This window comes from Carassius gibelio, chromosome B10, assembly GCF_023724105.1.
Source record: "Carassius gibelio isolate Cgi1373 ecotype wild population from Czech Republic chromosome B10, carGib1.2-hapl.c, whole genome shotgun sequence".
Classification (NCBI taxonomy): domain Eukaryota; kingdom Metazoa; phylum Chordata; class Actinopteri; order Cypriniformes; family Cyprinidae; genus Carassius; species Carassius gibelio.
In genome coordinates this window covers 22,669,446-22,681,838 of record NC_068405.1, presented here as the reverse complement: position 1 = coordinate 22,681,838, position 12,393 = coordinate 22,669,446, and the positions used below count along the sequence as shown (strand labels likewise).

Here is a 12,393-nt window from a genome sequence, read left to right as displayed (position 1 = left end):
AGTATTTTATTTTTTAAAAGTACTTTTTATTTAATTTCTTTTTTATATATTGATTTTTTTTTTTTTTTACAATTATAATCAGTGGGATGAATAAAATTTGTATTTCTATGTAGTTCTTTTTTTATTAATTGTGTGTTTTGTTGTTGTTTTTATTAATTTATTTTTGGACTAACTACTTGGCAAGCAGTAGGACGAATGAAAACAATAGAACAAAAGCACAGATGAAGTACTTCAGTGCTTAAACTGTAGGCATCCCGAGCAGGAAGTGAAGTCGGCTGTAGACGGGCACGTTTGAACTCTCTAGGTGTGGGGCAGACACACTCATTAATGTCTGCTTTACTTACTAGTAAATGTACAATTCTCCGCCTCTTTTGGATCAACACTTCAAATAATATTCAAATGAGCATCTGTATTATTCAGTCCTGCCTTTGTAGTGGCACACGCCAGTCACCGAGCAGCTCCGCCCTCAACGCCCGCCCCAACACACACACACACACACACACACACACACATCTGTTCACCACTCATAGACTGAAACTTCCTCATCCTCTCTCCCGCTTTACATTGTGCCTGCATCCATTTTCACTTTATCTTAACATTTAATATTGAATGTTTGTTAAGGTGTTCTGATTGGTTGCTAGGTGCCAGCCAAACTGATAGATAGGTGGATTTGTTTCTTTTTTTTTTTTTATTCTGAATTTCATGAATCAATTTGTCAGTGATTTATACATTTTTTTTTTTGCTGTACATTTTTTATTAATTTATTTTAGATTTATTTTTTCATTCTTTTTATTAAAAAAAATATTTTATTTATTTTCACTTAAGTATATATATATATATATATATATATATATATATATATATATATATATATATATATATATATATATATATATATTAAATGTTGATTTCATTTTTTTTCTTTTTGTTATTTTTAATTAATGTTTGGTGTTTTCATTTTAAAGTGTTTTTTATTATTATTAGTTTTTGCCTATTAGTTTTTTTATATTCATTGTGTAAGTATTTTTATTTATTTCGTTTTATTATATTTTTACTATTTTTTAAAATTTTGTTTGTTTGTTTGTTTGTTTATTTAATCCACTACACTACAGGAAAACCAATCAGTTTGAAAAAATGAAGCCTGATGATTTAAAATGCACAATTTATTAAGTGGAGCATCAAAGCTCTTGGAGAAAATAAAGTCAGGACATTTTCATACAATTTTCTGGATGGTCCAAACAGTTGAAAAAATATAGCATACACTTTATCCAAAAATTAACTCTTTCCTTCTCTCTGTCTCTCAGGTTTCCATTTGAGCGGCACAGTAACAGAACCGGCCACGACGTCAGAACCAGAGATGGTGTGCAGCGTAGCCATTAGCTTCGACCGCTGCAAGATCACCTCCGTAACGTGCGGCTGTGGAAACAAGGACATCTTCTACTGCGCCCATGTGGTGGCGCTGTCCCTGTACCGCGTACGGCGGCCTGAACAGGTCAAACTTCACCTCCCCATCTCAGAGACTCTATTCCAGATGAACAGGGACCAGTTGCAGAAGTTTGTGCAGTATCTCATCACTGTCCACCACACAGAAGTGCTGCCCACGGCCCAGAAACTAGCAGACGAGATTCTCTCACAGAACTCTGAGATCAACCAAGTGCACGGTGAGCTCCAGCTGCCTTGATATCAACCATTACTGTTTGACATTTCTTCTGTCTAACAGAGCCAACTACCAGAACTGGGCTTAAACTTGCGTATTTCTATCGATATAATATCATGTTTACAATAGTATAACAGATTTATTGTTTAAAATGTTTACATGTTCTATGTACAGGCCATATTCTGCCATTTTTTTGTTGTAAATTTATTTTTATTTTTGAGTTGATACAATTTTTATTATTCTTTTAATATTGTTTATAATTATTTGAACATTTATTTTTGTAGTTTTTTTATGTTATATTTATTTAAAAATATATATATATTTTTTTTTTTTCAGTTTATTTATTTATTTTACTATATTGATATTAAAAGACATTTTGTTTGGATTTTTGATGCTTTTTGTTATAACATCAAAGACCCATATTCTGCATTTTGTAGCATTTATTGAGATCTATATATTTTTTTTGTTATGCTTTATAAAATGAATACAAAAATAAAATGCTAAATTATAATATTTGTTTTATTTATATATTATTTTATTTTATATTTGTATTTTTATATTATTTTGTTTATTTGTTATTATGTTGAGCTTATATTATTATACGTTATTTATTTATTTATTTATTATACTTTATTTTGTTATTTATTAATTACTTTTATTTCTTTGTTTATTTTACATACCAATTTCCCACCCTTTGTCTATCCTTAGAATTAAACAAACCGTTTTTTTTCTGCAGCACCTTTAAGATTTCTGTATGTTAATGATCTTTGATTATCCAGTTTTCCTTGTGTGTTGCAAATGTAGTTGCTAAAGTAAAGTGTGGCATCACAAACATGAAGATAACATCTTTTTGCAGCTTAGTTTTTATAGATCTGCGGAAAATGACCAGACCCTTTTAAAATGAGTCGGCTGGAGCTGTTGCTGCCAGTATCATGCCCTGATGACATAAATCTAAAGGGAAAGAAAGACTCTTCTAGTCTCTCTTATCGTTTCGGCATTAGGCACAATGGCCATATTATATTTCACTTTTTTCAGGAAGGGGAAATCTAAAGCGGATGTGCCAATTATAGTGGGGGGAAAGCGTCGGCAAACAGCGTATGGCAGAATGAGGGGGAAAGGAAGTGCTTTCATCAGGCCGGGCCTGTGTGAGGTCACAGCTGGAATGCAGGAAGTTAGTTTGATGTGGCGTCTAATAAATCTTTACTATAGACCCTCAGCATTGTCGACGGTGTTTAAATCATCAGCTGTTTCCTTCTGGAACACCAGCGCACTTCTGCATTGCATTAAGGCTGTGTGTTGATTGCACTAATTGCATTGAAGAGTTTTGGCTGATATATAATCTCTGGTTTTGGTTTTCCATGACTATAATCAGTATTGCCTCGTTTTATAGGCTTTATTTGATCAGCATAAGCATCACCATACTGTTCGCTGATCGCTTGCTTGTGTGTTTCTAAACCAGGGGCCCCGGACCCCACGGCGGGGGCCAGCGTGGACGATGAGAACTGCTGGCATTTGGACGAGGAGCAGGTGCAGGAGCAGGTCAAACTCTTCCTGTCCCAGGGGGGATACCACGGCTCGGGCAAACAGCTCAATCTCCTGTTCTCAAAGGTGGGCTGAAGCTCCTGGAGCCACTCGTGATGATTTGACCTTTTCCACATCACTGCATTAGCATTTTAAGCGACCAGATGATGAAATGCTTTAAATTTAGCATGCTAGTATAAACTCACTCACGACATTTGAATAAAATGTCTGGATGGTCTCATAAAAGAGGTTCTAACCAGGTATCACACAACCTTGAACGAAAAAAAGTGGTCTGTTTGCAAATAACATACTTTAACACTGTGTCCTAACTAGGGCTGCACGATATTGGGAAAAAATGACATTGCGATATTTTATTTTTCAGCGATATATATTGCGATATGAAATCGAATCTATTTTTTTTCTTACAAACAAAAATGGGGTGAGCAGATTTAAATTCTCATTTTAAGTGATTTAAACATCGACACCATCGTGTCAATTGATTAATATGCGTGAGGGAGAGAGAGCAAGACCGCGCTCATGTTGTTTGAAGCGCTCTCTCTCTCTATGATGGCAAATTCACGTGCGCGCTCTTTCTCGCGCTATCTCTCTCACGCTCTCTCTCTATGACGGCAAATTCGAACTCTCTCGCTCTCTTTCGCGCTCTCCGTGAATCACATTCGTTAAGGGCCAGGGAGCAGCTGGCCCGTACAGTTAGTGAATAACGGATCAACTACAGCAGCCTACATCGCACATCCTGCGATGTGACTATCGTGGATTCGTACATCGTGATATCGATGCTTAAATGACTCATTGTGCAGCCCTAGTCCTAACTACATGTGGTGCAACAAGATTCCTGCGACAAACAATTTGGGTGTCCAGACTAAATGCGACATCGCAATTCAATCAAATATAACAGCCAATCAGAAGTGGTGTGGGCGTACTGCACTCACAACGAAATGGATGCGTTTATAATCGAATTCATAAATATTAAAGCTTTTTAACATTATTAAATGTACATACTGAGTGACTGATACCATCTTTATTGTTGAATACACTCTGCAGTAAGTTCACTGTTTTAACGGACATCTTTAATCTAATTTATTTTCAAGATCTGTTGCTGCTTTCAGTATGGCTCTAAGGTCGAACAAAATTATCTAAAAAACTCATATTAGATGCGTTTACTTTTGAATAATGCACATAATCACCTGTGATTATCTACTGTATGTATATATATATATATATATATATATATATATATATATATATATATATATATATATATATATATATATATATATATATATATATATATATATACACACACACACACTTGTATATATTTGATTATATATAATCTAATATATTTTATATAATTTTATCAAATACTTGTATTCTAATAAAATATATTATATTAAAATAAATTAAACAAGTAATAGAATTGCCTCAGGAATAAAAATATGCAGGTTTTTATAACTGGTTTTTATCAGTTAAATGCAGCCTTAAAAACATTTCATATCAAAATAAAATGTCCTGTCCTGCGCCACTTTTCATGGTCGTGGCTGTATCACTTTTAATCATGGCTGCGTTTGGATATGGTGTCATGTTTAGCATATTTGGTGCCTGTTTTTAAACCTTGCGCGTGTGTGTGTTTTCCTGTAGGTACGGGAGATGCTGAAGATGCGGGACTCGAACGGCGCTCGCATGCTAACGCTAATCACAGAGCAGTTCATGGCCGACCCGCGGCTGGCTCTGTGGCGGCAGCAGGGAACCACCATGACGGACAAATACCGGCAGCTGTGGGACGAGTTAGGTGAGAACAACACAAACACTGAACGGCTAAATCTTTTTTTTTTGGATGCAAGACTTATTGAGCTAGATTGCTTGTAGGTCTTGTTTGAGATCTGTATGGGAACCGGTCGGTTGTGTTGTTTTTCGAGTCTGTCCTCACTGCACTCAGCTTCTGTGCGGATCTCCGTTTAAAATCCACCTGCGTCTCTGAGGACGACCATTTAGAGGATGCTGCCGTTGCCAGATTGCATATTCGTAGCTTTTGCTCTTGATCAATATTGCATATTCTTTTCCCACTTAAAACCCTCTCGGGTGTTTCCGTCTAAAATATACTGTGGTAAGCACACGAGCCAACCCAAGCACTAGAAACCGGCGACGCACTTTAGGCCGTTTCCGAAGTGCTGCGTCCTGCTTCTTTTGCTTCAATTACTGTAACTGGATCAAAACACATGGAGCCAATAACAAATGTTGTTTTACTTCCATTCAGTCCACATAGTGTAGTATATGTAAGGAATATATCATGTTTTTTCTCCTGCTATCAGCACTATTGGAATGAAAGTGGTGAAAATTGGAAGGACGTGTAATCATTTTAATTGTGACTGGCTCACCGCATCGTGTCAGGCTGCCAGTTCTCAAATCCTGTGATGTTTCATCAATTTTGCCTTGGCACTTGGCGGCAGTGGGCACAATTGCTGGCGTCCAGGTCCCTGTGTGCCAAACGCAGAAGCAGAGCGAGAGATAAGCACTAGACCAATGGACCTGCAAATCGGATGTTCAAGCATTTGATGAGATAACTACGCAAGTATGTGAACGCAACCGTTTCTAGCTACTCAAGCTTGATCTTGTGTGTTGAAATGTGGCCGAAAGCAGTTGCTAATGAGGTGCAAGTGCAATTCTTCTCAGTGTTTTTGCACTGGTGTTGTTGCATGCATTAGAGTAAAGTAGGACTTCATCTACTCTGCATTGGCCAAGCATCAGCATTTACAATAAAGAAATGAATTAATACTTGCATTCGGCAAGGATGCGTTAAATTGGTCACAAGTGAGAGAAAAGACTTCTATATACTTTCTATTCATTAAATAATCTTCAAAAAACCATGTTTCAGCATATAGCAGCAAATCTGTATATTAGAATGATTTCTGAAAGATCATATGACACTGAAGACTGGAGGAATGATTGCTTTGCATCACAGGAATAAATTACATTTTACTATATATTCAAATGGAAAATGGTTATTTGAAATCTTAATATTTCACAATATTTTCACAAGGTTTCTGTCCTCTGTTTGAAGGTTTCAAGAGCTGGAGTTTTAGTGTCCGAGCTGACCGTGTGACTACAAGGAATTTGCAGAGCGTTTGTGTGTAGTGAGGCATTCTGTGTCACATTTTTGTTTGACGGAGGATGAGGAGAGGCTGCAGGAAGGGGAAGAGAGGCCCTTTGTGTCTCAGAGGGGAGTGGGCTGTTTAATGAGTGGCCCCTGGATGGGGGCTCCCAACCAACACGAGTCCTACACCCTTATAGTGTTGCATCCCAGTGTTTGCAGTATGCACAGTATTTCCCAGGTTTTGAGTCTTTTCTGGTCTACAGATTAATATACATGAAGAGAACATATTATCCACATGTAAAACAAAGCAAGCTCTGCTTCATTGCTTCATATTTAGGAGATATTTGAAAACCCAAATAATGATGCCCCAATAATGGACAGAAACAAACAGTTACACTTTGTTCATTTTTATTATATTTTATTTGATTCATTATTATTATTATTTATTGTTATTATAACACCTTATAAAAACCTTTGAACCTACATTATATTATATTCTTGTTTTTAACACTTTATACAATCCTTTGCATCTATATTATATTATATTATATTATATTATATTATATTATATTATTATTTTTAACACTGTTCAATCCTTTGAATCTATATTATATTATATTTTTATTTTTAACACTATATAATCCTTTGCATCTATATTATATTATATTTTTATTTTTAACACTATATAATCCCTTGCATCTATATTATATTATATTATATACTTATTTTTAACACTTTATATAATCCTTTGCATCTATATTATATTATATTATATTATATTATTATTTCAATCCTTTGCATCTATATTATATTATATTTTTATTTTTAACACTATATAATCCCTTTCATCTATATAATAATATTATATTATATTCTTTTTTTTAACACTTTATTCAATCTGTTCAATCCTTTGCATCTATATTATATTATATTATATTATATTATATTGTTATATTATTCTTATTTTTAACACTTTATATAATCCTTTGCATCTATATAATAATATTATATTATTATTTTTAACACTATTCAATCCTTTGCATCTATATTATGTTATATTATATTTTTATATTTAACACTTTATATAATCCTTTGCATCTATATAATAATATTATATTATATTCTTATTTTTAACACTTTATTCAATCTTTTGCATCTATATTATATTATATTATTATTTTTAACACTGTTCAATCCTTTGCATCTATATTATATTTTTATTTTTAACTATATAATCCTTTGCATCTATATTATATTATATTATATTATCATTTGTAACAACTCATATAACCATTTGCATCTGTATTATTATTATTATTATTATTTTTATTATTATTAGTATTATTAAAACCTTATAAAATGCAACATAATAGGTTCAAAGGATTTCATATTAGCATTTCTCACCAAAAACCTTTATACCAATATTTTGTATTGTATTTATTTCATGCTATTAATATTATCATTATAACCTTAAACTCTTTCAGCCTATATTTTATTACATATTATTTTGTCATTTATTATTATTATTATTATCAGTAATATCATTTCTCATTTCTCAGCAGTTATACCTTTGCACCCATTTAATTTAATTACATTTATTTTATTATTTTACATTTGCATCCTGATTCTTTTGAGCTGTTTAGTTAAGGCGAACTGTTTGGAGCTCTGTTATGCTCTCATGAGTTTATTTTGGTGAACATTCTGTGGACGTGTTGACCGAGGCTGAGGCGGTCTCCTCTGGGCGAGCTCCACCATTTTGAGAGCTCTTACACCCCTGAAGAACCCGTGGAGGGGCACTGGTTCATTAAAAAGAGGAGCGAGCGAGATCTTCTCTCTCTCCCTCTCTCAGATGAATCATTACGCCTGTCAGGGCCTCTAAGCCCCGGCGTAATTGGAGAAGCCTTCGTTATGAAGGCTGCCCCCTCCTCTTCCTCCCTGACAGGCGCGATAATGCGAAGAGCGTTTCATTAAATCCCGGACACTTAATCTGACACCGGCGGTCAGGTAGGCTGAGGATGAGGAGCGGAGGAGACGGCTGCCAGCGAGTGCGAGAGGGAGATTACAGCCCAGATTTATATGCTCGCCCCTCCCAGCATCCTTCACTCCACCACTTCCTTCATCCATCTCTCGCTCCCTCTGCTGCAAGCCAATCGCTTTTGTTGGGGGAACAAAGGCACACTTGCATCAGGCAGGTCTCGGATCTCTTTTATTCATTATTTTCACAGTTCTGTTTGGTGCTTCTGGTGGCAGTGGCCCATAGACACGACTGATCCTCACCGATCAGACTGGACTAGTTGAGTGATGTCGTCTGATTGTTGTTGTGTACAACCAGTGAAAACATCGAGATTGAGGTCGTCTTATATTACTGAGCATTATAGAGTAATGTGTAGACATTCAAGAACCATTCATTATTAGTTCAAGAAATCTTTTTTTTATTTTGTATTATATTACATGTAATTGCATATAATTATTTCCCAGCTAAAAAAAGCATCATTATATTATTTTATATGATATGATATGATATATATGATATGATATTATATTATATTATATTATATTATGTTATATATACATTGAAATTATTTATAATAATAATTATTATTATTATTTCCAGTATATTCTAAAATATTGTTAACTATGATGAATATATTTTCTAATATACTATTTCACATTTTATTATATATAAATTATTTCCCACCAAAAACCTTAACACTCTTATTATTATATTATATTATATTATATTATATTATATTATATTATACATTTAAATTATTATTAATAATAATAATTAATAATTCAAGTATATTCTAAAATATTGTGTATTAACTATGATGATTATTGTTTCTGATATATTTTCACATTTTATTATATATTATAATTGATTAGTTTCCACCAAAAACCTTAACACTCATATTATATTATATTATATTATATTAATTGTAATATTTTATTATTATTCATATTATTATTTTGGTTGCCCTGGTCGATGTTTATCCCATAGAAAAGGCCATATTGCTTGAGAATTTGCTATGTTTATGTATGTGTGTTTCTGAGAGAGTGGAACCATGGGATGTTTTGGGCTCGGGACAGGCGTGCTGACAGCAGGGATGAGATTTGGAGTGAAAGCTCAAATTAGGCCCGTGAAAGACGCGGTCAAAGAAAGGGGGAAGGATGTGTGTGCGTGATTGTGTGGATGAATTTATTCAGCAAAGCTCAATATTGTTTTAATTAATCTGGGCACAGGGGCCTGTGTGCTGGAAGCGACTCCTTTTCATCTAGGTTACGTATGTGATGGAGGAGCCTGGAAATTAGGCCACGACTTCTCTCAGCTGACATAATTACACTAGCGAGCGCTAACCCTTCACATTGTCCAAACACAAAGCTGTGTAGCCAGCAAGTTTAAGACAATGGTGTGCTAAACAGCCAACAGCGTCTTGATGAGCATGTAGCGTCCTCCCCTCCCTAACATCACACCTCACTTATTGTGATCTTGGCGTAATGAATTACAGCTGCTGTAACCATTTTTTGCTTTCAATCAATGGACTGGACGATGTGACGGGCAAGTTTGGCTTTGGTTTAGCCATTTGAAGTGTTTTATGATGTCTTATTTGCTGTTGTTTGTGGTGTTTATTGTCTTGTTCGTTGCAGATCCGTTCGCGCCTGTCTAGAAATGGTAACCGTAAGACATTGGCCAGTTCTGGTTTCCACTTAATATATGTTTATACTGTAAGCAACCGTCTCGACTTGAAACTCCCTACACTGGAAGTGTCGAAGATGCCACCTAAGAATGTTCACTCACTAGTTATCGGCAAGTTAAGGGCAACTGGATGATGGGTGAATTACTTTTTTTGCCTGATGTAGACTACGTTTAATTTACTGTAGCATTTTACTAGCATTTATTAGAATAGAACTCCAGATGTGTATCTTTAACTGGAGTCATGAATCTTTCAAAAGAATCGACTCGTAAGAATCATTCACTCAGAAATCTGACTTTACTACTTGTGTGGAGGTTGTTTGTAAGGGCATTGAATTTTATGTCTTATTTTATTTTTAAAATCAGGAAAATCTGGTTTTCTGTAATATTCGATTGATTTCTAACCCTACTCCTGTCTTAGAGCCAATCAAGTCATTATTATATTATATTATGATTTGATGCCTATTATTATTTCCCAGCATTTTTTTTCCATTTTATAAAAAAAAACAAAAAAAAAAAACACTTTGTTGGCTATCAAATTTTATTTTATTTTATTTCCCAGGACAAAAAAATAAATATATATAATTTGTATTATTATTATTTATTATTATTATATTAATAGTAGTAGTATTTTGCAGCAAAAAAACTTTGCACGTAATATTATATTCTACATTATTATTATAAAACAATATATTACATTTATTATACTTTGATGATATTTGCGCCCTGACTCCTGCCTCTTACCTTCTCCTGGCAGAGAGGCATTAATGTCTCTGAGCTTTGCGTTTTTCAGATACGCCGCTGCGTCCTGTGTTTGCATGTTCTGGTGCATGTCTTCTCATCTCTTCCACGTCTGTTGTCCTTCATGCCCAAACAAAGAGCCGAGACTCGGTCCCATCCCCCCACGAGCCTCCCGTGCTCCTCCAGATTTCCTCACATCTTTCCTTCTCTCTCTCTCTCTCTCTCTCTCTCCTCCTTTGTCTTCCGCTCTTTTCTCTCGCCACTATCTAATTCCTCTGCTGCCATCATAGATTTGTCTCTCCCGCTGGCTTCGTTTCTCCCCCCGTCTCATTGTTTTCTCCTTCGCCCTTCCTCCATCTCTGGTTCTGGTTCTCTCAGCTGGCTCTTGCAGGTATTCTCAGTGTGTCATTGTGGAGCACTCTGGGAGTGATTAAACCATCATACACGATCCGTATGGCACGGCGCTCGTGTCAGGCTCCATACATCACTCCCTGATGCAGCCAATGGGATGAATTAGAGGCGAGATGAACCTCATGGGTTGTTTCTGCTTGGAGATTTGGAGGAGCTTTGCCCTGTGAGGAACGTATTTGTATCGATCCGGAGCTTTATGCTCAACTTCTTTGTACCTTTTGGCTTGAAAGAGGCCTGTATTTCTGGATGGATGTCCTCCAATTTATTTGTATTCTTTTTTTTAAAGCAGGGATTGTGAGCATTTGGTGTATTTATAGAGTACACTGCCATCATTTTTGATCAACCAACATATCAGCTGGACCGTTCATCATCAGATTACAGATTACTGCTGTAAACAAAAGTGCTTTTCTCAGTTGCATTTGTCAAGATTGACAGTAGCCATTTGTGTAGATATTGTGCTATTATAGACTGATATTTGTGAATTTTTTTTAGGTTATCGGCCAATAAAAACGCCAGCTTGCCCAATTAGAAGTGGTTTTCTCTCATCAGTTCCCAAATCTACTGTAACGTTGGTCAACAGATGAGAAAATTGGTTTAATTACAAATATATATTGTAGTTAGGAATGTAATCCAAGTAATCCTTTACATTACACATTTCAGGTGATAAAATCCGACTACTGTACTTTTAGATTACTTTTGACTTCACATTGATTTAAACAGGGTAATCGTACCCCCTAGATAAAAATATATATACTTAAATGTATTTTCTATTCTATATGTTTTTATTTATTATTTAATAAATAAAAACCTTGCTATGTGTACTGCGTTAGGCTAACTGAGATTTGTCGTAGGTTTTGAATATATTGCTTTTTTGTTGATTTTGATTGCTTCCATTGTCCTCATTTGTAAGTCGCTTTGGATAAGTGTCTGCTAAATTACTGAATGTAAATGTATTTGAAATGCATTTGTTTCATGCTAAGTATACTACAAATATATTTACATATTTATGTACCTAATAAAAGCAATTGTACTTTTAGTATACTAAACTGGAATACTTAAAAGTCTGCTAAATTGGACATGCACTTTAATTGTGCAGAAATCTTTTGTTGATTTCTTGCTGAATTCCAACTAAAGATACACTGAAGTATATGTGATTGTTCTAAAGTGGAACTATTGCAAGCATTCTTCAGGTACACTTGCATTTAAAGACCAACATTATTCATAGATCATACAATCCTCATCAGTAGTGACAATAAA

General features: G+C 34.8%; 1 protein-coding gene across 1 annotated transcript in view; it reads left to right on the top strand.

Annotated features, from left to right (window-relative positions):
• Positions 1-12,393, top strand: part of LOC127966223 (zinc finger SWIM domain-containing protein 6) — a 71,384-nt gene that overhangs the window by 39,759 nt on the left and 19,232 nt on the right. Inside the window, exons 2-4 of the mRNA XM_052567068.1 lie at positions 1,305-1,661; positions 3,117-3,265; positions 4,838-4,988. Coding sequence (XP_052423028.1) covers positions 1,305-1,661; positions 3,117-3,265; positions 4,838-4,988 — 657 coding nt within the window. The remainder of the gene's footprint in view (positions 1-1,304; positions 1,662-3,116; positions 3,266-4,837; positions 4,989-12,393) is intronic.